At 49.3% G+C, this 23,537-nt stretch overlaps 8 protein-coding genes across 8 annotated transcripts, besides 3 other annotated features; 5 read left to right on the top strand and 3 right to left on the bottom strand.

The window, feature by feature from the left end:
• Positions 1–440: 440 nt before the first annotated feature.
• NFIA_028140 (putative class III aminotransferase) lies at positions 441–1,966 on the top strand (the record flags this gene model as incomplete). Its single annotated transcript, XM_001261636.1, has 3 exons — positions 441–756; positions 833–1,176; positions 1,235–1,966. 3 exons carry the CDS (start codon positions 441–443, stop codon positions 1,964–1,966), a joined length of 1,392 nt encoding a protein of 463 aa, XP_001261637.1.
• Positions 1,967–2,495: 529 nt separating this feature from the next.
• NFIA_028130 (MFS transporter) lies at positions 2,496–4,018 on the top strand (the record flags this gene model as incomplete). The annotated part of the gene is made up of 2 exons (XM_001261635.1): positions 2,496–2,717; positions 2,867–4,018. 2 exons carry the CDS (start codon positions 2,496–2,498, stop codon positions 4,016–4,018), a joined length of 1,374 nt encoding a protein of 457 aa, XP_001261636.1.
• A 2,251-nt stretch (positions 4,019–6,269) lies between these two features.
• Positions 6,270–6,304: a microsatellite.
• Positions 6,271–6,300: a microsatellite.
• A 613-nt stretch (positions 6,305–6,917) lies between the features above and the next one.
• Positions 6,918–6,951: a microsatellite.
• A 111-nt stretch (positions 6,952–7,062) lies between these two features.
• NFIA_028120 (putative galactose oxidase) lies at positions 7,063–9,135 on the top strand (the record flags this gene model as incomplete). The annotated part of the gene is made up of 1 exon (XM_001261634.1): positions 7,063–9,135. One exon carries the CDS (start codon positions 7,063–7,065, stop codon positions 9,133–9,135), a length of 2,073 nt encoding a protein of 690 aa, XP_001261635.1.
• Positions 9,136–9,895: 760 nt separating this feature from the next.
• NFIA_028110 (flavin monoamine oxidase family protein) lies at positions 9,896–11,989 on the top strand (the record flags this gene model as incomplete). Its single annotated transcript, XM_001261633.1, has 1 exon — positions 9,896–11,989. One exon carries the CDS (start codon positions 9,896–9,898, stop codon positions 11,987–11,989), a length of 2,094 nt encoding a protein of 697 aa, XP_001261634.1.
• Positions 11,990–12,895: 906 nt separating this feature from the next.
• On the top strand, positions 12,896–15,015 carry NFIA_028100 (glutamyl-tRNA(Gln) amidotransferase, subunit A; the record flags this gene model as incomplete). The annotated part of the gene is made up of 7 exons (XM_001261632.1): positions 12,896–12,959; positions 13,041–13,303; positions 13,358–13,432; positions 13,536–13,763; positions 13,836–14,321; positions 14,375–14,679; positions 14,763–15,015. The coding sequence occupies 7 exons, from the start codon at positions 12,896–12,898 to the stop codon at positions 15,013–15,015; spliced, it is 1,674 nt and encodes a 557-aa protein (XP_001261633.1).
• A 1,422-nt stretch (positions 15,016–16,437) lies between these two features.
• NFIA_028090 (putative allantoate permease of the major facilitator superfamily) lies at positions 16,438–18,277 on the bottom strand (the record flags this gene model as incomplete). Its single annotated transcript, XM_001261631.1, has 5 exons — positions 16,438–16,702; positions 16,764–16,945; positions 17,016–17,247; positions 17,309–17,718; positions 17,786–18,277. The coding sequence occupies 5 exons, from the start codon at positions 18,275–18,277 to the stop codon at positions 16,438–16,440; spliced, it is 1,581 nt and encodes a 526-aa protein (XP_001261632.1).
• A 554-nt stretch (positions 18,278–18,831) lies between these two features.
• On the bottom strand, positions 18,832–20,115 carry NFIA_028080 (uncharacterized protein; the record flags this gene model as incomplete). Its single annotated transcript, XM_001261630.1, has 4 exons — positions 18,832–19,080; positions 19,139–19,354; positions 19,403–19,656; positions 19,695–20,115. The coding sequence occupies 4 exons, from the start codon at positions 20,113–20,115 to the stop codon at positions 18,832–18,834; spliced, it is 1,140 nt and encodes a 379-aa protein (XP_001261631.1).
• A 2,477-nt stretch (positions 20,116–22,592) lies between these two features.
• NFIA_028070 (uncharacterized protein) lies at positions 22,593–22,988 on the bottom strand (the record flags this gene model as incomplete). The annotated part of the gene is given in 2 exon segments (XM_001261629.1): positions 22,593–22,806; positions 22,825–22,988. The coding sequence occupies 2 exon segments, from the start codon at positions 22,986–22,988 to the stop codon at positions 22,593–22,595; spliced, it is 378 nt and encodes a 125-aa protein (XP_001261630.1).
• Positions 22,989–23,537: the final 549 nt, after the last annotated feature.

The raw sequence follows: 23,537 nt of genomic DNA, 5'->3' as shown, positions 1-23,537 counted from the left end.
GAGTTTAAGGTAGATGAACCACTGCAAGCATACTGTCTCAAGATGACGCCTTCAGTAAAATGTATTGCACATGTTACAGCGCAGTCCTTAGGTGTGTCGAGAACATGAAGTGTTACTTTCCTGCTGGCACTCTTATGAACATATCGCACTGAGGACCAGATAGGCATCATGATTTTAGCTTACAGATGGACGTCACTGTGAAGGCTACGACTTTGGATGGGACCAACGGGTCGCATAGGTGAACACTGTATTGCTTCTGACCCATGTTGGACGCGTTCGGTAGTCGGTTTGAAAGACAACCTACGACCTGTCCATCTCGCAGTCACGAAAGGACAAGAACACTATTTAACTGCGTAGGCCGTAAGATGGGGGACTGTTGTCACAATGGTTTGCCTCATCTATTAAATTCGAATGAACGTTCTATCGATATTATAAGCAGAATGGGTTCCGTTCCCGAGCCAGCTTACCTTTACAAAAATGTCGTCCACGACCCGACAGTACCTTCTGTTCAGTCTGCCAAGGGAATGTACATTCACCTTGACAATGGGCAGATAGTTCTCGACGCTACCTGCGGCGCGGCTGTCTCTGCTATCGGACACGGTGTAGAACGTGTAAAGCAAGCGATAATCTCGCAGCTTGACCAAGTCGAATACTCCCACCCTGGATTCTTTCCTAATGCACCAGCTATGCGGCTTGCAGATATGCTTGTAGAGTCTACAGGCGGGAAGATGTCTCGGGCGTGCATTCTGGGGTCCGGTAATGTCCTCCCTCAGTATTCCTTGCGTAAGAACTCATTTGGCGCCAGACTAACTACGTGGGTTCCATTTATTAGGTTCGGAGGCCGTCGATGCCGCAATGAAGCTTTCCCACCAGTACTTTGCAGAGGAAAACCCAGACACCCGACGAACCAAGTTCATCTCAAGACGCGGTTCTTGGCATGGCTGCACCTTGGGGTCTCTGTCCTTGGGAGACTTCAAGCCGAGGAAGGCCCGGTTCAAATCAATTCTACATCCCAATATCACCCACGTATCGGCATGCGACCCGTACCATGCTCTCAAAGCTAATGAAGATCTGGAGACGTATGTGGCTCGACTCAAGCAGGAGCTTGACGAGGAATTCCAGCGGCAGGGACCTGATACCGTCTGTGCCTTTTTCCTTGAGCCAGTGGCCGGAACAGTACGCGACTCTCTATTTCTTATTGGATTTGACAAACCCTGACCGCTATGAAATTTAGGCCCTAGGCTGTGTTGCCGCAGTACCTGGCTACCTGGAGGCCATGCGGGAAGTATGCGACCGCTACGGTGCACTTCTGGTCTTTGATGAGATCATGTGCGGCATGGGCCGCACCGGAGCCATGCACGCTTGGCAGGTGGACGGTGTCGTGCCTGACATCCAGCTTGTGGGCAAAGGTCTCGCAGCGGGATACGGAACCATATCTGCCCTCCTTATCAACGATCGTGTTGTTTCTGGGCTGAAACAAGGCGGAGGATACTTTGTTCATGGACAGACCTACCAATCCCACCCACTTGGTTGTGCGGCTGCAGTTGAGGTTCAGCGCATTGTCAAGGAGTATGATCTAGTCAACAACTGTCGGGAAATGGGTGAGTACCTCGGAATGCAACTGAAACTGCATCTCGGAGATCATCCACATGTGGGCGATATTCGAGGGAGAGGTCTTTTCTGGGCAGTAGAGTTTATGGAAGACAAGAATAGTAAGGCTCCGTTTGATAGTAAGCTTACCCTCAGCAAGCGCCTACAGACCAAGGGACTAGAAAAGGGCTACGGCATCTGTCTATTTGCAGCTACCGGTGCGGTAGATGGGTGGAACGGTGACCACTTCTTGCTTGCACCGCCATACACTGTTGGAAAGCAGGATGTGGACGAGATAGTGAGTCGGGTTGTTAAGGTTATTCATAGTGTTTTTGAGGATATCTATGCTTCGAGGCAGCAGCATCCTTATCTCTAAGGTCTTTGATTTCTGTCTTATTATCTGGGTTTATGACTACTTCGGGTTGGATTTGCTTTGTTGTATCTGCAAGAACATAGTAATAATAATCTCCTCATATTTGATGGTCCTCCTCCTGCCCTGGTAGACCGACATCCTTGGAAGTTGGATAGTCAAATACTACCGTGTCAGATAGCAGGTTATTGGAAATGCAAAAAGTCTTTAGGGTTCTGACCTTCCGTGGATCGGGCCACTATACCACACTCTTCCATTGTAGCCGTCGACTAGGGTAACGTTAACATAGTCCCGCATGCTTAGTAATTCGATGAGAGTTGGACGTCAGAAGCAATGGTTACGGATTGATACGCGCCGAGTTTTATGCCACAATTCTTACGGGCCTATTTCCTTCTCCATATTCCTTCCTTCCCTGTTCGACCCCCAGTCTGTTCCGTCTTTATCTTTGCTCAGTTGTACTCCTTTCTACTTCTCTAGATGCTCCGACGCTAGCTCTTAACTTACATCATCTCTCTGGAGAAGGTAAACGAAGAAAATGCTGGAAACAGGTTCTACAACGCCTCTATTATCAGCACGGTCTGAAAGTTACGTTGATTATCAGACTGTTATATCGCATCAAAGTCTTCCTGCTGGAGATGACTTGCGCAATACGGAATTGCAGCCAGAAAAGTGGAATGAGCCTCGGACGAATGTTTGGCGCATTTTAGCCACCTTCTACAGCTTTATCGTCGTTGGAGCAAATGATGGCGCATACGGTGTACGTCATGAGTCAACCATTTCCATATTTCGTGTGCTAATCGCGCGTCTGTATAGGCAATGATTCATTACGTATGTTTATCCCATAGATTTTCATCCCCGCGTGTATCGATGATGCAAAGTTGATTCCCTGCTTATACTGGCCTTCAGTTGGGAAAATATTATGATGCGGACTATACGACTGTTTCACTCGTGTTCCTTTCCCCGTTCATCGGGTACGCGATCGCTGCTCTTGGGAATAATTGGATACACCATCGTTTCGGCCAGCGCGGCATTGCATTAATCGGGGCAGGGTTGCACATAATCTCATACCTTGCGACTACCTCACACCCACCCTATCCTGTCCTAATTGCCGTATTTATCGTATCTGGGCTAGGGAACGGAATCGTGGATGCCTCCTGGAATGCATGGATTGGTGCCATGCATAACAGCAGCCAGTTGATGGGAATCTTGCACGCGTTCTACGGTCTAGGAGCAGCTCTGGCGCCGCTAATAGCAACATTCCTCATCACAGACAGAGGTTGGAAGTGGTACGAGTTTTACTATGCAATGGCCATTGCAGCAGGATTAGAATTCCTGACCTCGGTGGCAGCCTTCTGGTCTTCGACAGGGTCAGGATCTAAAGATCCAGATGCCTGTACTGACGGAACTCTGTCATCCGATAGCTCGGATAATCTTGCGTCCAGCGCACCACCTAGGAAACCCACCCTGGAGTCGTTAAGGATACCATCCACATGGGTAATAAGTCTCTTTCTTTTTATCTATGTCGGAGCCGAAGTGACTATTGGAGGATGGGTTTTCACCTTCCTAGTTGACCTCCGAAACGTGCCTTTGTCTACTGCAGGTTTTGTTAGCTTCAGCTACTGGGGTGGACTTACAGTTGGTCGTGTGTGCCTCGGCTTCCTCACTCCATTCTTCAACAAGCAGCGCCTGGCAGTCCTTCTTTACTTGGGTTGTTGTATTTTCTTACATCTTACATTCTGCGTCGTTGATGACCTCCGCTTGCTAGTCCTTTCGGTGACCTTGCTTGGTTTCTTCCTTGGCCCTCTCTATCCCGAAGCAGTTATTGCCCAAGCAAAGCTTCTGCCGAAGTCTCTCCATGTTGCGGCTGTCGGCTTTGCTTGCGCTTTGGGGAGTGCCGGGGGTTCAGTATTCCCTTTCATTACTGGCGCGATTGCGAAGGGTTATGGAATCAAAGTCCTTCAGCCCATTGTGCTTGTAATGCTAGTTCTTTGCTTAGTTTTATGGCTTGTACTGCCGGAGAAACATGAAGATGGCAGAAGGCAAGGATATCCAGCCTGAGGAGGAGCATCTCTACTTGCTTAACCTTGACTGTTCGGCTCTTTTGTATACATCCGTACTTCTTGATGGAAAAAGCTCGTCCTGTTTAAAGTTCAATAGTATCATATTAAACCAGACATTCAACCTTTTCGTTAGCGATTGTGTGCTCAAGACAATTTTCATCTGTCATGAAAACCTTTGTAAACTGCTCAATCACAATATAAGAACCTCTTCAAAGATCAAACCCCACTTTTGCACGTCAACGCTTCTGGTACTGGATTGCTGCCATAGGACTGATGGTACCAACTTCACATATTTACTTGTTTTCCTTCCAGAGAGTTAATGCAACCTAGGTCGGTCTCCCAAAGTTGGTGTCAACTCAGTGTTCTGCACTGTGGATAATCTCCCCTACTAGAAAATCTGACACGACGCAAGAGGAATGTTACTAACAACCTTCCACAGCCAATGCACCTATTCGTAAGTTTGCAATCGGATAAGCATGACTCACAGGCTCAGAGTCTACCATGGCTTACTACACTTTAGCTCCCTGAATTTCACTCGAACCTTGTACGGTACATCATAGGTCCCGGCCTCTTATCTGGCTGTCCCCCGGTATTGCTAGACGTAGAACCACCCAGCAGGTTCTACGACCTACGATAGACACCATACGATACAACCACCCAGCCTCGATATGATCCGTTCACTCAATGACTTACGCACCATGGCGACCTGGAGAAAGCATTGTCTGGCTAATGCTCGCAAGCCTACCTTACACTAGAATTAGAGTGACAGTCCCATCGCCAAAACAATTGCCTATGCCGAGGAGGATCCGTGCTCCTTGCGAGGGCGCGTGTTCTACTACAGGATGAGGGTTTCATGCATGGTGATCTCACTTATGATGAGTAGTCGGTGAGGGTGGGGCGATTCTTTCACCTTAATTACCGTATCATCATGCTATCAGGCTGCCATTGCGATAATGCAAGGCTGAAGCTGCCATTTTCAAGCGAGTAAGGTTTCAGTTATTATTCTGTCAAGAATGGTATCCGTGTGCCTTTATAGAGCTCATTATCCCCCCATGCGCCAATGGAATTAAGCTCCGGGTCCAAGTTTGGGCCTCTCGAGCAAGCGTATCGTTCGTTCGAAAGTCTGATGTGCACAACAGTGTGCGGTGCCATAGTCTTCAGACCTCCACAGCCGTCTGGCTGATGGCTGCGAAGTCGGCCTATCACTTGTAGACTCCGGGGATGATTACTGGACCATGTGTTACGACGATGCAAGCACTTTCTAGATCGATTACTGGCCATTAGCCAGCAAGCTGAATGACGGTGTACTCTCCTTCGCGAGGTACGTGCTTTCTAGGCCTTTTTATGTCTTCATATGTCTGCTCTCGTTGCAGTTACGACCGTGGCAATTCAATACTAAAGCAAAGAATAAAGTTATCACTAACACTAAAGCTCGCGCTCGATGAAGGCAGTAAGGTGGACAGATCGCCTCGACAATACCACCATGGCCCGTGATGAACCTGTGTAAGAGTTTTAATAGTTGAGATCGATTGATGCTACTTCCACACCAGGAATCGAGTCAGACACGGGAGAGAAAGGTGGCTTCAGTTATAAGCAGTGTCCGTGTATACACACCCACACCAAGGCGGTGACGCAGCGTATCGCACGGATATACAAAAATTGAACTTCTGTGAACCAATAATAGCTACGGCTGTACAGTTTGGTAGAGGGTTATCCAAGTCTCTTGACATAATGACCATAATCTTTGATGAGATATTTCCTCCTCGTGGACTTGTTCATATATCAAAGCTAGTCTTAGAGCACAACCCCTTCCTAAGTTTGCAATTCCAAATTCCAATCATACCGCAGGGTTACATCCCGCAAAACAACCTGACCTACAAGGCAGGTGCCATATTCAATTATATGGGCTCGTGACACCTGAGGTTGAAACGGTCGGACAGGACCATACAAGTATATCAATGATGAGGAGAGGATTAATATTCCGAGACCAAGTAATGTCGCCAGCGTTGTATGAGGTCGTTACGTCGGTACTGTTGTATACTGAGGCATACTGCTATACGGGGCTGGCTTTATAGTTATCCAGCCCACCTCTGCTGTAAGTACTCAGACGTAGACGACCGGGTTACTTATCGTCGTGAAATTTTTCCAGGGACTGGCGATCAGCATGGCCTGCCACAAGGCGTACCAATTCATCAGATCACAGTTCAACAACTACTGAGCATGGCAGTGCGATCATCTTGAGTTTCGGATTTTTTTTTTTTTTTTTTTTTTTTTTTTTTTGTTTACAACAGTGTGTTGGCACTGTTTAAGAACTTGGATGGCGTCTGCCTGGAGGGTGCGCCGTCCCAATGTGATATGCATGCACTCGGGAGGAAACGGAGAGCATGTAACGAGCAAGGACCCTGAATAAATTGTCATGTACAGTTTTCGGATCTGTTGCAGTGATGGCCAATGTCCTATGTTGCTCAACGTTTTCGAGAGCCTCCGGTACTCGTAGTGGCCATGTCATTCGCAATAGACTATCGTCGCTACGTTGTACTATTAGAAAGTATATAAATCTCGCTTGTCAAGGGGCACGAAGGTAGATGGAGAGTCGACCGTGAATGGACCCACTGCTTGTCCTCTCTATTATAGGAAAGAGTTGCAAGCACCCTCGACCATGGTGAATGGTGGCCGATGCTAGGTATTTGAAGGATAAACCATGATCAAAACTTCGAGGGAGCCATTCTGCTGATCGATTGGACATCCCACGCTGCTGCTTCTTCCGCAGTCTCATTGAATTTGTCAGACTCTGTTGTAGCATGCGATATTGTGGGGTTTATACGCACAATGGAAGGTCCTCCGTTCTTCAATCCCTGGAATCTCAACTGTTCTTTCAAGCTTACCGCGATATTTCGGTGACATTAGGAGGTGACATCAGGAGGTGACATTTTGAAGTGATTGCAATATATATACTTCGACTTCATTTGTGGTTTCGGTAAATATTATCATTGATTACTTCTTCTACGGACGTTACAAACTTCGCTTCAAGAGACCATCGTGATGAATCTCAAGAAAATCTGGCCCCTGTTGCTCCTCGGAGTTGCAGAGGCATACAAATACAATCTCGATTCATCAATCATTCGGGCAGTTAGTAAGCAAAGGAAGCCAGGCATTGAAGGTGGTAATGCTGCATTCGATTCGGGGGGTGAGGGCACAGGACTCTTCCAATCCCCACCCTACAACAGCAAACAGCTCGACCGCACGAACTGGGTCGCCACTTGCGATAATGCGCAAGCTGGCAACGAATGTTCCAAGGCAATTGATGGCGACAACAGCACCTACTGGCACAGTGACTACAACTCCCCATTGCCGCACAGTATCACGATCAACCTCGGTATAGCGCAGAAAGTGAGCGGCCTTGCAGTCTGGCCACGAAAGATCGAAGATGGTTGGATTGCAGCACATGATGTTTACCTAAGTCCCGACGGGTCCAACTGGGGTCAGCCTGTCGCTCATGGCACATGGTGGCCTGATTCAACCGTGAAGATGGCTATCTTCGAGCCTCAGGAAGTGCAGTACGTCCGTGTCGTTGCACTTTCATCATCAGCTGGAGACAACGCAATCAGCATCGCCGATCTGCAGATCTGGTCCGCCCAAAAAATTCCTGCCGCACCAGAGGGCAACGCCCTAAATGAAGTTGGAGCTTGGGGCCCAACCATCGACTTCCCTATCGTGCCCGCGTCCGCTGCAGTTGAGCCTAGTTCAGGTAAAGTCCTCGTCTGGTCCTCATATCGGAAGAACCAGTACGGAGGGACATCCGGCGGCTTGACACAGACCGCTATGTGGGATCCGAATACTGGCGAGGTCACGCAGCGTGAGGTTTCCGATACTGAGCATGATATGTTTTGTTCTGGCATTTCAATGGATATGAACGGGCGGATTATTGTCACGGGTGGAAACGATGACTCTATAACCAGTATCTACGATTCCTTTGCCGACACCTGGCATGGGGCAGCAATGATGAATATCGAGCGTGGGTATCAGGCGTCAACCACACTTTCGGATGGAAATATGTTTGTCATTGGGGGTTCCTGGAATGGTCCGCAGCTCAGGAATAAGAACAGCGAAGTCTATAATGTAGTTGCAGACACCTGGACCGAACTTTCCAACGCCGACTCAAGCTATATGCTGACCAATGATAACCTCGGTCCTTACCACCAGGACAACCATGGCTGGATATTTGGCTGGAAGAATCTCTCGATCTTTCAAGCAGGTCCAAGTCGTGCGATGCACTGGTACTCTGCCCATGGCCAAGGAAGTGTGGCAGATGCAGGGAAACGAAACACAGACAATGACCAGATGTGTGGCAATGCGGTTATGTTTGATGCAACCAAGGGAAAGATCCTCACATTTGGAGGGTCTCCGAATTACGAGGATTCCACGGCTACAAACAATGCATCTCTCATTACTATCGGTGATCCTAATGCCATGCCAGAGGTTGTTAAAGCTGGTGAAAACATGCACTATAGCCGGACTTTTCATACCTCAGTTGTCTTACCTGATGGAAGCGTCTTTATCACTGGTGGCCAGGCACATGGGCTCCCATTCAATGAAGACACTGCACAATTGACACCGGAGCGTTATATCCCGGCTGATAACAAGTTTATCAAGCAATTTCCCAACAATATCATCCGAGTGTACCATAGCTGGTCTCTCCTGCTTCCAGACGCTACAGTGATCAACGGTGGTGGCGGGCTCTGTGCCAACTGCTCAGCCAACCATTATAACGCACAGATCTTCAAACCTCCATATTTATTCGACGAGAACGGAGGGTTGACTTCACGCCCGGTAATTCAGAGTGCCACGCCCAATGCTAAATATGGCGCCCAAATTACACTCGTGGTCGATTCGCCCATCTCTGGGGCCTCTTTGGTTCGTTATGGCTCCACTACACACACTGTGAACACTGATCAGCGTCGAATAGAGCTAGAGCTCCAACCCGCTGGTGCCAATACGTACACCGCAATTATCCCGAATGATCCCGGTATTGCGCTTCCTGGCTATTATATGCTGTTTGCTCTGGGTCAAAATGGAGTTCCTAGCGTTTCAAAGAATGTCCAGCTGACGGTGTAGGTAAGAAGGGGATAATATACTACAGTGGCATGTCAAAATTTTGAATTCAGTGTATTTATTACTAGCCTGATTAGGAATCCGCATAGATTCTCGCGACCATTAATAGTCCCAAGAGGGATACTGGGGTGTTTTCTATGGATCCTAGAATGAATATATTGAATAATACAGAACCTAGAGATGTATAATAGTAATTTTTCTTTGCAAGGGGCCATGTTGTTAAATTAGTGAGGTATCTGAATATTCATATCTGCAGCAGTATAGTAGGGAACCCCTAATCAAGCGGCTAGTGGTAAATTCAATAGACAATCAGTACTGTTCTCTAAAAGGCGCGCAGGTCATAATTCAGATGGGTTGGATTAATCATACCCTGGATCAATACATATTGTATCCACAACCAGAGTAAGTACATAAGTTTGTCCCGAATGTTACATGTTGCCTTTAATTAGTTTGGCATTGCACCTCCTGCCGATTGCCCTCAATTGAGAACCCTGGTAGGGCTCGAGTGGGTTCAGTATCACTCATCTTTCTGCAAGAAAGTGACCATGAGGACGATGGCAGCTGTATTTGCCGATCAGGTACCTTGTTGGATGATTGCAGGGGTATGTCATGCCGATGGTCGCGAGACTTTTCCTGCAGGCTCGAAAGGTCCTCACGCGCGGCACGGCTCTGGAAGATTGTGCTCCTGTAGATTGTCGACAGAAAGAATAAAACCCGATCGGACCCTCGCTCGCTTTTGTGGCCTGTAGACACCAAACAAAACATGGCAGTCAAGACAGTTGCGAGTGCGGCATTGCTGTTGGCCCAAGTAAACTGCGTGCGTACCAGGCCTCAGGGTACGAACATCCTCCAAGTTTCAACGCCCGATGTTGTTCAGCCTGGTGGGCTGGCTAATGTTTACCTCGATTGGCGTGAATCCTACCCTGGTATCATTGAGGCTGTTTACGCGTCCTGTCTAAGCCCTGATACGTCTTCGAAGCAGATCATCGGTCGCTTTACTGTCGAAGGCCATCCCCCTCAGCGACTCGCCTGGGCAGTCTCTGACGATGCTCCAACGGACAACTGTATCTACGTCCATGGCTCCCAGTCAGATAGGTCAGAACCAAGTCTCCTGGGGAAGAGTGAGCCCGTCCGACTGAGTCGAATGGCGAAGAAAAGATCTGTCACCGATGCAAACGTTCCCCTCCTCAAAGACTTCGACTCACTCGGGGCCTGGTTTGACGGAGTTGCCGCCATCAAACAAAAGACTGCAACACACGGTGCCGTCGCATCCGGTCACTCGTCCAAGGACAGCAAGATCGCCATTGTGGGCGCTGGTATCTCCGGCCTTGCCACAGGCCTAATGCTCGACAGCGTTGGCGTCCACAACTGGGAAATTATCGAAGCCAGCGATCGCGTCGGAGGGCGGTTCCGAACGCGGTATGTTGCTGGGACGCAAGAGTGGGCGGAGATGGGGCCGATGCGGTTGCCCTATTCTGTCACCTACAAGGACAGTAATGAGACTCTACGGTATACGGATCACGAGATGACGTTCCAGCTCGCGGGTATCCTAAACGAGATGAATGGCAATGACCCTCAGTGGAAGATCGACTTTATCCCGTGGATCCAGCATCACCCGAATGAGCTTATTGCGCAGGGGACTCGTCGACATCCTGATGGTCGCATTCCCACTCGTGCTGAGATCGAGGCGGATCCAAGCCTAAAGGAAGTGCCTGACATGTCCGGTGCTGAGTACCTCAGCACGAAGAATAGAATGGACCGCATTCTGAAGAACGAGACCACCCTGAAGTCACTCCAACGAGACGTCTGGCGCGCGCACAAACTCGCCATGAAGGAAGGCCTAGACGAATGGAGCGAGCAAGCCATGATGCGCCACGTCTTCAAAGCCAGCCTGAACGTCACCGACGAGATCTGGACAAGCTCCGACTACGACATCTTCTGGGACGAGCTCCACCACAACTCCAACCTCGGTCTCGACGGCAGCAGCAGTGCCCTCGGTGAAACAACCTGGCTCTGCATCGACGGCGGCTTCAACCGTCTCTCTGATGCCTTTCTCCCCCACCTTGGCAACCGCCTAACTCTCAACCGCAAGATCCGAAAATTAGAACCCATCCCTGGCCCCAATGGTACAACCCGCACCCGCCTCTCCTGGTATCCCAATATCACCAACCGCACCTACGAGTTTGAAGACTACGACTACACAATCATGGCGGTCCCCTTCACAATGACGCGCTTCATGGACCTCCCTCACTTCTCCTCCGTCCTCTCCCGCGCAATCAGCGAAGCCGGCCTCCGCTTCAAGTCCGCCTGCAAAGTCGCCCTCCTCTTCCGGGAACGCTTCTGGGAAAGGGGGCCCCGACCTATCTTTGGAGGGTACTCGAAACCGCCTAGCAAGCCCGTCGGAGCCCTGTACTACCCGGTGTATGGCCACAACGAGTCGCGTCCGGGGCTCATAATGCACTACCGCGGCGGCGACTGGAGTGACCGGTTCGTTAGCTTTTCGGACGAAGAACACGTGCAGACTGTCCTCGACTCCATTGTCTCAATCCATGGCGAGCAAGCGCGTGAGCTCTACACGGGCGACTATGAGCGGCTGTGCTGGTTGCAGGACGAGCACACGGCGACGGCGTGGTGTCGCCCAGACGTCGAGCAGCATAAGCTGTATATCCCGGCATATCATGTCACCGAGCACAATACGATCTTTATTGGCGAGCATACGGCACCGACGCATGCTTGGGTGAGCTCGTCGTTACAGTCGGCTGCTAGGGGGACTATACAGTTGTTGTTGGAGTTGGGGCTGGTGGATGAGGCGAAGACAGTTAATGAGAAGTGGATGGGGAGGTGGATTCGTCTGTAGATGGCCTCCTGGCTGTACGTACAGTATGGATCGATATGGGAGAATTAGAAGGAAATACATAGTGAAGTTGGCCTCCAATGTCGATAACGGCCGAGTCTCGTTTTGCAAATTTCTCTACGTCCTAGTATTGACTTAGACCACCCCCACGACGCCGATAACGGCAGTGCCCAAGTCCGACTTAATATGGCGCGTGGAGCGCCATGAGGAGCTGAATGGCGCTGCCTTCCACAAGGTCCTCCTACTAATTTGCTAGTTCATAGGCGATTGTTATCTAACGGCATGCATTTCAACAAGGTCTTAGATTATCACCAAGAGAAGGATCGATAAGAGTTCAAGATCTTGAGGAGCTCCTTAATTACTACATAATAGTATCAAAAATCCCCCTTAATCACCCTACCCTACTCCCTAAACACCCTGATCTGGTGGTAAATTTGATGTTCAATGAAAGTATAGTTAAGACCTTGCTGAGGTGTTCCGCCTTATTAGATCTAGATAGTACTTTAAAAACTCAACAAGGTCTCAAGATGTCCTAGACGACCTGAGACCTTGGGGACATTTCCAAGGCCTTGGCGAACTGTAACCATTTATTTAGACGCATGCCCCTCCGTAAGGGTCCCAAAAGATACCAGATTCACTCAACCGATTGAGCAGATGCTATTTGATACGAGAATGCTCCGCCTCGCGTCCTTGATGGTGATAGCTATCTTGCCACCCTTGTCCCTAGCAATCTATACAGATAATGGCAGACTAGCTATTGTAGATGGTATCAATTACTACGTCAACGGGCTTCCTGTATCGAGGCTTTCTGCGCTACTGCCGCTCAATTCAACATGGACCGACGTGGACTCCGATCTCATCCCAATAACCGTCGTTCGGTCGAGGAATGCAAATTTGACTTGGCAGGACATGCAGGAGACCGTCTCGAGGTTCACAACGAAAGACGATGTCTTTCAACCCGGATTCCTAGAAGGTAATCGTTTCACTCGTCTTGAATGACTTTGTACTCATGACGATATAGCTATTTTTCTAAACCACGCTGCATACAACCAAGGATATCTCGAAAACGCACATAACCTGTCTGCCTATGGAAATATCAACAAGGTCGTCTTCGCATCGCCAAGCTACCATTCGCGGGGCCCTATTGTGCAGGCAAGCTTGGATGGTGATGTTCCCGAGGGACCATACTTTCTTGCAGTGGGGACAGGGGCTCTCTACCAGGCTTTTCGGCTATACCCCGACCACCAGCTCGCGTTTACAGAAGCCGCGGTTAGTGATGGTAATGGTGGGTATAGGCCATTACCTGCTGTAACAAAAGTATTCATCTCCAAAGCTAGGAATCTTTGATGATTGACTAAGACAGCCAAACAGGGTGCTATGACGAAGGCAGTAGCCGTACCCTCCAGACTATACTTCACCCCAAGCCCAAATAAGCCACTTGCTGGAGTATGTTCACCCTCATTATATTCCCTCTCACCCCTTGGTCAACAAATGACGCTCCTCGTCCAAGTTACAGCCAACAATCGCTTCCAACTGACATATATCCCAGCTCCGCCTCGGCATAAAAGACATCTTCGACCTAGCTGGCCTCCGCACAAGCGGCGGAAACCGCGCCTTCTACAATCTCTACCCACCGCGCAACACAACAGCGCCCGCGATCCAGCGCCTCATCGACGCGGGTGCCATCGTCGTAGGAAAAATGGGAACCGTACAGTTCGCCAACGGCGACAATCCGACGGCAGACTGGGTGGATTTTCATTGTCCGTTTAATCCGAGGGTATGACCCCCTTTCTCCGTCGGCTTCTATTTTTCTACTAGGCGTCTATGTTGATATTGATGCTCTACGCAGGGTGACGGATACCAATCGCCCGGCGGCTCCTCATCTGGCCCCGCGTCCGGGATAGCGTCGTACGAGTGGCTTGATATCGCCGTTGGAAGTGATACGGGCGGATCAATGCGGAATCCCGCTGGATTGCAAGGGATCTATGGGAATCGGCCGTCGACAGGGGCTGTTACCATGGAGGGAGTTTTGCCGCTCTGCGATGTGCTGGATACGGCCGGTGTGTTTGCGAGGGATGCCAGAACGCTAAGCACCGTGCTTCATGCGTGGTATCAGGACTCGGAAAGGGCGTATAAAGGATATCCGAGGCGTTTGTTTTACTCCAATGCATCGTTTCCCGATAATACGACGGAAGCTGGGGCGCTTCTCGAGGAGGTTGTCGCAGGAATTGAGGGGTTCTTAAGGGTGAGGAGGGAAGTCGTTGATACGCCTTCGCGGTGGGCGGAGACGCATCCGTCTGGGGCACCAAGTAATATCACAGAACTATTGAACACGGTAAGCTCAATAGCCTTGACCACATAGCCATGGTAACTAACGCTGCCTATTAGACATACGCAATCCTCACATCACTGCACCAGTACAAGACCCTCGCCCTCCCCTTTTTCACTGACTACGCAGCCAAACACGACGGCCGTCAACCCTACATAAATCCTGGGCCGCGTGTCCGCTGGGCCTGGGGTCAAGAGAACGGCGGTGACACAGGCTACGAGATGGCCATCCGAAACAAAACAATATTCAAAGACTGGTGGGAATCACAGGGCTATGGTGTACCCAATGAAGATACCTGCTCGGAGGGTATATACATCTATCCCTATTCCACGGGGAAGACACAGTATCGGGATGTTTATACCAGGTACGTTCTCTGTTCCTCGCGACGTTGTAACGACGTCGAAGAATGCTATGAAGACACATGAGAAACAAGCTAAACTGTTGTAGCGCCCCTACTGAGCCGCCAATGGGTTTCAAAGACGGTCGCATCGCAACAATGGCTGGTGTGCCTGATGTTGTGGTTCCTGTTGGCGAGGTGTCATATGCTTCTACTGTTTCGCTGCGAACCGAGTATATGCCCGTGACTATGAGTCTTGTTGCGGCCAGGGGCTGCGATCTTATGCTTGCCAGCCTGGCTAGGGATTTAGAGAAGGCAGGAATCTTGAAGGCTGCGGGGACGGGGTCGAGGATGTATGATTGATTGATATTGCGAGCTGTGTACACGATACTGTTGCGTTGGGAGCCAGCTTCTTTAAAAAGTGAGGAGAAACTCTCGTCTCCGCTTGGAAGTCCGGTCGATGGCCCAGCAGACCCGAAGAGTACACATTATAAAGAAATAGAGAAAGGCCTGGAGCTTCCCAGCCACAGGTTAGAGAGTTGAACTAAACCGCCTCCTGCTTAACATTATCTCTCGTCTTCTCCCTCTTCTCTCCTCTCCTCGTACTCCTCAACCCATGAAATCTCTCCCGGCTAATAGAGGGCGTGTCATATGTCGCCTGGATCCCATTGTCTCGGAATGATGATCAAGAGCATCCATGCGATCCCGCGGATAGATTTCGGCAATTACCGACGTGTAGCTCAGCGGAGTAACGTGATCCTAATCTTCTGCAGCGAAAGTTTATTTCGAAGGGTGGCAGAGACAATCTACCGCAAAAAGTCCTCTTGTTTCTGCGCAAAGTCCGCCAGCTGCTTCTCGCATTTTGGGTCCTCCAACGTGCAGTCCCAATAAAACATGCTTTTAAATTGAAGCTCTCGTAAGGCTTACACGGGACCGGTTAGTGCCGCCTTCTGGCCCCGTTCTTGGACTCGGTATATATCAATCTTGGGGCGATCGAACAGAAACCGCTGTATTTGCGGCCTTGAGTCTTGTTGCACTATCTAAATATGTAACACCTAGATTTGCATGCCCTTCTCATGACCGTGCGCTAATAGGGGATGTGTGGTAACCCATATACATGAAATGCAAAGGATGACGGTCTAATTTCCGGCAATCTATCTGTGCAGCAAAGTATTTATATCAAACGGCGTAAAATCTTTGCCAATCGGCGGTTCCACAGAATCTATGTTTCCTGGTTAACAGAGCATTAGCTCCGTACCCAGAACTGTAAGGAACAGTAAGAATGGTTGACAGCAGGGATTCGCATCGGTTCTCCTGGAGAAGCTGAGACAATTTTCTTGACGTTCTCTGACGAGTGTGACTAACAGGGCGTCTTTCCTTTGCTGCTTACCTGGAGAAATGCATATTTCCCGGCCTTGATGAAATCAATGGGAAAGGCATTAACTTTGGGTGTTTAGGCGTCGGCGTTCCAAGTGATGCCACCTATGCGCACATGAGGCTGGAAACATACAATACCGAGGCTGCTACAATGAACAGATTCTCCGGGGCGAGCTGCATCAAAGTCTTGCGGGTTCTTCTCTCGCAAATGCGCTAGAAATGGCTCACCATATTGTACTCCGGTATTGTATTTACTTGCTTTCCCGCTGTTGGTATTCATCTATTCATCTGGCCTTGTATGGAAAATTATTCTTCATACTTGGGTAATGTAGTTCATACCGCAATGGCTGACTACATGGAATCTGGTCTAAGTCCATCCTCGCTGACCTGCCCGTCTACTCTAAGGGGTCAAAGTGGGTACATGAACTTGAGATTCGTTCGATCCGTTGCATCGAAATCATGACCATCAATTTTCACGATTTGCCCATCAGCATCAAGAACATCTTCCCGATCAGAGTCGGACTCCTGTTGCTCTAGAAGCCGCTGACGCCGACGATTCTCGCGCTGGAGGTAGAGTCGAATAATGATACACATCGTAGGCGAGATGGCCCAGAACGCGGTCATAAACGCCCACGGAAGCCGATATCGGGGCTGGTACTTGGATTCCCAGAATCTGCGCAGATGGTGTTAGCAGCGATTATAGAGCGGGATATTACTGTATCGAGGCGACGAACTCTGGAGAAATCATGTTCGCTACCGAAGCCGCAACAACACAGGAGCTCATCAGCGTAAGTCGCTTCGTGTACCCGGTTGTTGTTGTTCCGGCCCAGCTAAGACCGAGGAGGTAGGATGGCTTGAATGTCGAGATTTGGGTCCCTACGACCAGGGCTACTTTGTTTGACCACGGTGCTGCGAGCTGCGACAGCCGCAAGTGTGCTGTTAGATACTTCTATCACCAAGATGATGTTAGATAGTGATGGACGTACCTCGATAATTCCACCAATCAGGCAAGGGACGTATGAGAGCGCACAGGTATATCCTGTTCCAAGTCTCGTGCCGTACAGCATGGCAGCGGAAACAAGGATCAGAATAAGGCCCCAGAGTGGCTTGATTATGTTAAATAGGGCACTTTCGGCAGGGGTGAATCCGAAGCCGACGATGATGAGAGGGAGTTGTTGCGAGGTGTTGTTTGGCAGTTCGTTGAAGAACATGTGGAAACTTGTCGCCCGCGTTAGACCTGGACAGGACACATCTGGTACGGAGTAAAGGAAGCACATACATGAAAAGCCAACTCTTAGGGTCTGTGACCATCTCCCTCACTTGCGCCCATTTGAAGGTCGAGTTCTTGACACCTGCGTGGGTATTGCGAATGATTTCGATGGTGTGCACTTTTTCTTCGGTAGATAGCCATTTCGCGTCAAGAGGGGTGTTGGGGAGGAAGATAAGGAGAGGTACGCAGACGCAGAATGTCAAGATGCAGCAGACAATATGAAGCCATTTCCACGAAGCAAGGGAGCCAGCCAGGGTGCCGTGGTTGTCATCCTGGATCAATTGGTACGAGATCATTGTCAAGAGAACGTTGGCCACGCTGCCAAATGCCCACCAGAGGAGCTGTACCCAGGGACTTTTCCTCGGCGGGAAGAATGCCTGGTGCAACATGGCTGTGGACGGGACGATCTGCGATTCAGTCTATAGTCCGTCAGCATATGCCATCTCCTTCGTTGATTAAAACTACCATCCCGAGAAGAAACCTCACGGCCATCATCTGCTTCCCCGTTGTGACTGCCGGATGGACACCAATTAATAAGGCCCATAGCAACAAAGAGCCAGTAATAAAGTGCTTGTGGCCGACCCGCTGCGCAAGCCAGGCGCCAGGCCAGAGGGCGATCATGTACCCGAGGTAGAATAGGATGAACAGCCGGTTATACTCGTTCTTTGTCATTGCTACATCTTTGAACACTCCCATCGTGCTGGCGGAGGAGAGAGTCGATTTGTCCAAATGAATCAAGAACGAGATCCACCACGTTTGGAGGAGGAGGCACCAGAAGTTCTTGCGGACCAGCTTTCTTTCCACCTCCGGTGTCAACGGGCGTACTTGGTCTTTGTGGGTGTTGTAGAATAGTGTGGTGTCGTCGATGTCTCTCTTGTCGATGACATTAGGGTCCCGGGTCGTGACGCGAGTTGTCTCTTTCACATAAGGATTGGGCTCGTGATCTTGCGATTTCGGTGCAGCAGATATTGTTGCCATACTGAATGGAATGATCCGAAAATTTTATGATGCTCAAGGAGAAAGAATCATCACAAGTAGAACTTATACATGTCTCGTTTACCACGTTTGCAAGCAAAGGCCCAGCAAGGGGTAGGGCCTTGTTTTCGGCCGACGCGCGTTCAATCACTTGATTCCCTGCCGTAAAGACGTACCCGATCTGCGTTGCCTACACCATACTCACGCCATCAAGAACCTTGCGAGCAGGCCATCCCACGCTGTGCCCCTGGCGTCTTGGGCCCTTGGCTCGAGGCCGCCAAGCCCGCCAAAATTACATCCAAGGACCTTGGTAGATGCTTGTCGGCGACAAGACGGAAGGGAAAATTCTCTGCTTGCGGGAATCTATCGAATACCGAGCGCGTCTCGGACGTGCCAAGTTACACTGGTGGTTTCATGACGCTGGTTGCAGTAATTGGATGTAGATTGCTTAGATGACAAATAGATAGGCCTCTCCCACTCTTATCTTCCCAAGTAACTACGCACAGGTCAAAGGAAAGATGCATGAGAAATGTCTCTTGTCCCACCGGGTCCCTCCTCTAAGCCGTTTCTACGGTGTGCCTCGGGTCGCCACCGCCAAAAAGGCCGCATGTATGTCTTACTTTTATCTCCGTTCTCGAAGATATCCGCAGCATGCTTAGTGAAATATTAGTTTGTATGAGAGTTTGGGTTATGTGAGCAGGACACTGGCTTACCTCCCCAAGAACCGGCAGAAACTTTGCACCGTGGCCGCTACCTCCCGTGCATACAAACACCGACTTTTCTGCGTAGTCTGGCACATAGTCAATCTAGCAAGATATCGGTCAGATTCGGTTCTCGCTGTATGACAGGGGGTGGTGTGCGTACTACAAAGGAGTTGTCGAGAGAGTCTGTATACCAGCAGAGCTTGGTTGACGAGAAAGGTACGCCCTCAAACTCTGGAAGGAAGATAGATACAAACTCTGATATAGCTTGTATGGCTGGTTTTGGCAGTGTTTTGCATTGATCTACTGGCAAAGGCACAGACCATTTCCCGTCCTGTGTGAACGGAGTTCCTTCAGGGGCCGGTTGGAAGTTGGTGAACTGGATGGGTTGTCAGCATTTGATAAGCCGTTAGTTGAAGCCTCTTGCCTTTATCCCTCGGTACCCGATCTTGAGGTAGCCCTCCGGCGTGCGAGGCAAGACGTAGATACTACCAGTGTCCTTACCGGCCTTATCGCGGGGGGTCGCTTTCCAAGTGATGACAGGGAATTTGTCGGGAGAGTACTTATCCCAGAGCTCTGTCTGCTTGCGATCAATTTTGAACGTGGCTACGCTACCAGCAGATGACTCGAGATGGTAGCTTAACTCGGGCAGGACCTGAGTCGAAAAGGGCCCAGCTATAACTGATCAGCCAACGCACAACTACCAGGGGGAGACTTACCAGCAACAACAACAGTATCCACGGTATGCAGAGTCCCATCCTCAGTTCGAATACCTGTGACCTTTTCCTTTCCGGGCTCCAAGGTGCTAGGAGCCTTTACCAAGGATTCGACTGCACCTTCTTTTCCAAAGCAAAAGTCGACCCCCTCCGCCAGTGCAATCTTGTGCCAATAGGCACAAGCATCACTACACCTCACAAATCCAGCGAGTGAGTCCAGGACTGCATCATACGTCTGCCTTGGCTCGGTATCTGGTATCTCGAAATCGAGGAGTTTGCCTGACCACCCCAAGCTCTCCGCGCGCTGTCGGTCCTCAGGATTGCTCTTGACAAACTGCGTGTGACGAAGTCCATCGCGCTCCATGTTTGCAAGTGTCTCTTTCTCCAATTCACCAAGTTTATCAGTTGGCTGGACACGTAACATTCCACCGTTTACGAATAGCCTCCGGTCGTCTTGGTCCTTTCTTTCTGAAATTCCGCGTCCCTTGTCGCAGGCTAGCCATGTCTGTCGACTCTCCAGGGCTAGACGTTGGTAGTGTAGTTTTGTCCCGTACGATGCGCGAAGCTAAGTCCAGATAGCTATTAACTTCTTCTGCCCGATGTCTTTGTAACTCATAAGGTGCTCACAATCTTGTTCAGATCCACTGATGCAGCTTGTGCATCCTCGCCTTCTGGGTCATAGCCTGTCTTATCATATGCGTTTCGATCAAATACTGTAACCGTATAGCCTGTTTCGGATGTTATCGATTTCTCTTTTTGTTCGTCTGGACAACACTCTTACCTTTGCTTCGCAGCGCGACAGCCAGCGAGAGGCCGAAAATCCCGGCTATGGACCTGTTAATTGACCCCTTGCACTGTATATAGTGACATACATACCGCCAATAATGGCCACTGTCCTCTTCTCTGTTACTTGCATCATGAAACCTGGCTGAGTGGTAGATAGTAGTAATGGGGTTTGTCCGCTTTAAAATGATCCCCGCTCAACGATGATCACGCAACGTCCCAAGGGTCCTCGACTTGGAGTAGCCGTTAATTTACTCAATAATAACGCAATAATAGTCGGGATAGCGTGGTCCACACACGGATATTCAAGGCCGTACATTCCCAATCCTACAGACCACCAGAGGATTCGATACCCAGAAGCGTGATCGATTTTCTATGCTAAGCAGTACATACGCGAAAGAACAAGAGTATATACACCGGACTGAATGTATGTACCAGCCAAACTAGATTTTTGCTGTCGCCTGCTTGTACTACCTATCGCCACAATTTCTACAAGGACTATAAACCTCCTGTATACAATATAGTAAGGATACCGTATATCGTCTCGTAGGGATATCTATATTAGTACTATATGGTTAGTCGATATTAATACTCTGTAGATATTCAATATGTAGTGGTTGCAGAAAATCAGGGATTAGTTATCTCTACTAGGGGATGATACAAATATGGTGTGATATAATATATATGTCCAGATTGGCCTTTGACAATACGATGGAATAAGAATAATACTTGACCATCCATGTTGTACCCCCTAGGTATTGAATCAAGATTGTTGATATAGGTTAAAATGACTATAGTTACTATACATCTACATAAAGATATTACTTTCCTATAATCATGCTAGATAGCTTCCCTGGGTTCTGGGTGAAGACAAGGATAGCCTTTTACCCTTTCAGCCACCTAGAGAGCCTCCACTCTCTCCTCTCTAGGCTCTGTATATCTCGAAGTCGGCTTATGATAGCGGAATGAACACCGAACGTTATCGTCACCTGTATCTTATTCTGGTCATGGTTAACCCACCTAAAGTGGGACATTGCAAATGTCTACCCAGATGGCGAATGGATTATGGGGCAGGCCCTTCAGAAATACAGGATCCCTCGTCAGAAGGTCATCATCATGACAAAGTGTTATCGGGTTCTATGTGACCCTGAAAACCATGATCCTGGGCCGACGGTCACCATGCACCATGCATTGACAGACTCGAGCAAGGATTACGTGAACCAATAATAGCGGTGCAAATAGGAGCATTCTCATCTAACGAGTCTCAGATTGGCAGTGACTGGGATCGGCAATAGCTAATATCAGTAGCAGCAAGTTCGGCACAGCTCACCAATTAAAAGGAATCTGATTCAACTACAGCATAGGCCGAATGACATGCAGGTATTTGCGGATGAGGAAAAGGTAGATCTCCTAGGTTAGTATGGCATTATTGGAAATTCAGGCATGTCACCGAACGGAGTATGTCTCGGACTCCGTGACGCTGAAGCCAGCAGATGAAGAGGCTGGGTTAAGGTTCAGAGACAAGCTCCAACCAAAGTGCCTGAGTAACCCGTACCTGTGGAGACAGAAGAGGTATCACGGGCCACAAGAGTGCCGCCCTTCTAGGTAATAACAGAATTCTAGTGTGGGTTGCGGTCTACCACCTTTACACATTGGTAGTATGGGGTGCATTGACCGCAGACTGTGTCTGTAGACCCCCGTCTGCTTGATGAGGACTGTTAGATCTCACTTTGATCTCTCTCATATTCATAAATTCCTCTGCGGTAGCATCGATGATAGTAGGAAGTGAAGATCCTACTGCTGTTAGTGTAGCTAGTGCTTAGAATAGCCCGGGAGTGTTGCTGGGTAACTTCATGGTGCCCAAGGTAGCAGATGGAACGAGTATGCGACACACAAGGGCAGTTAGATGCATGCACCAATTTCCTTTTGACAGTATCCGGCTCTTGATACCTGTAGAGTACAGATGTGTCAGTTATAGTATCTGTAGATGAGATCGAGGGATGTAGTGACAGAGGCCTATGCACGCCTGTAGGACCTGAAGCCGCAGCTGGACGACGCTGTCGAAGGGTCAAGGAAGGCACTGACATGGGATTGACCGACGACCTTGTTGAGGCAGTCTCACTCCCCATCTTCATGGTCGCAGATGCGGTGGAGAACTTGGAATCGTTCGTCGAGGTGGCCGAGGAGCTGGATCGGGAGAAGCGCAAGGCGATCGTCTTTGCCTTCCCGAGCACCATCTTCTTTTTCGTTCATGTCGTCGGTGAGCTCGTGAGCGGGCTGACCTCGCTTGTCACAATTGGGCATTGTCGCGCTGATGGGAACGGTCGGTAACCTGGCGTTGGATACCTACACGGTGGTCGATGACAAGGAGAATGCACCCCTAGCCATCTTCAACCTCATCCTTGCTCCATTGGCACTCCTGGACATTGCCCGGGTAAGTCGCGCAGCCAATTTCCGTCGCGCGATGCCGGGAGATAACTTGGCCAAATTGGGCGATAAACTGGCAGCGCGCATGTACGTGATCAATCGGATTAAGGACAGATGTCCAATCTGAGCATCTTTGATTATTATGCTGTACAATATCGAGAGCAAAATATATACAATGTATAATATTTTTTGATTATAAGAACAATTAATGTACAGATCATGATATGCAGAACCCAGAACGCACCCCAGCAGAGATGGCTGCATGACACCAGTTAAACTAGAGAGCATGTACTCAGGAATTGATCAAATTATATAATACAATCACATGGATTATGAGTTTTATGACTTTGAAGCCAAGTGCCAGCAGGAGCAATCGTTAATGATGCCATCCAGTGACATCATCATCGAGATGAAAAGTAGACTAAATTTTAAGCATAACCTTGGCAAACAGGCGAGGATAATATTATTACTCGGCACTAGATAACTATGAGCAATGATAGACTAGACTAAAATAAGAACACCGACATCATCCGATTCTAGTTCCTGTCGATCATTCTTGTTATGGCAACATGTCCTGCTCACCATGGACGGAGGCTTGGCGTGGCTGCCGGAAACAGGGAAAGTATGGAATAATCA

Source organism: Aspergillus fischeri, genomic scaffold (assembly GCF_000149645.3).
Source record: "Aspergillus fischeri NRRL 181 1099437636263 genomic scaffold, whole genome shotgun sequence".
Lineage (NCBI taxonomy): Eukaryota > Fungi > Ascomycota > Eurotiomycetes > Eurotiales > Aspergillaceae > Aspergillus > Aspergillus fischeri.
The sequence above is the reverse complement of the archived record's forward strand: the minus strand, read 5'-3'. Positions and strand labels throughout refer to the sequence as shown.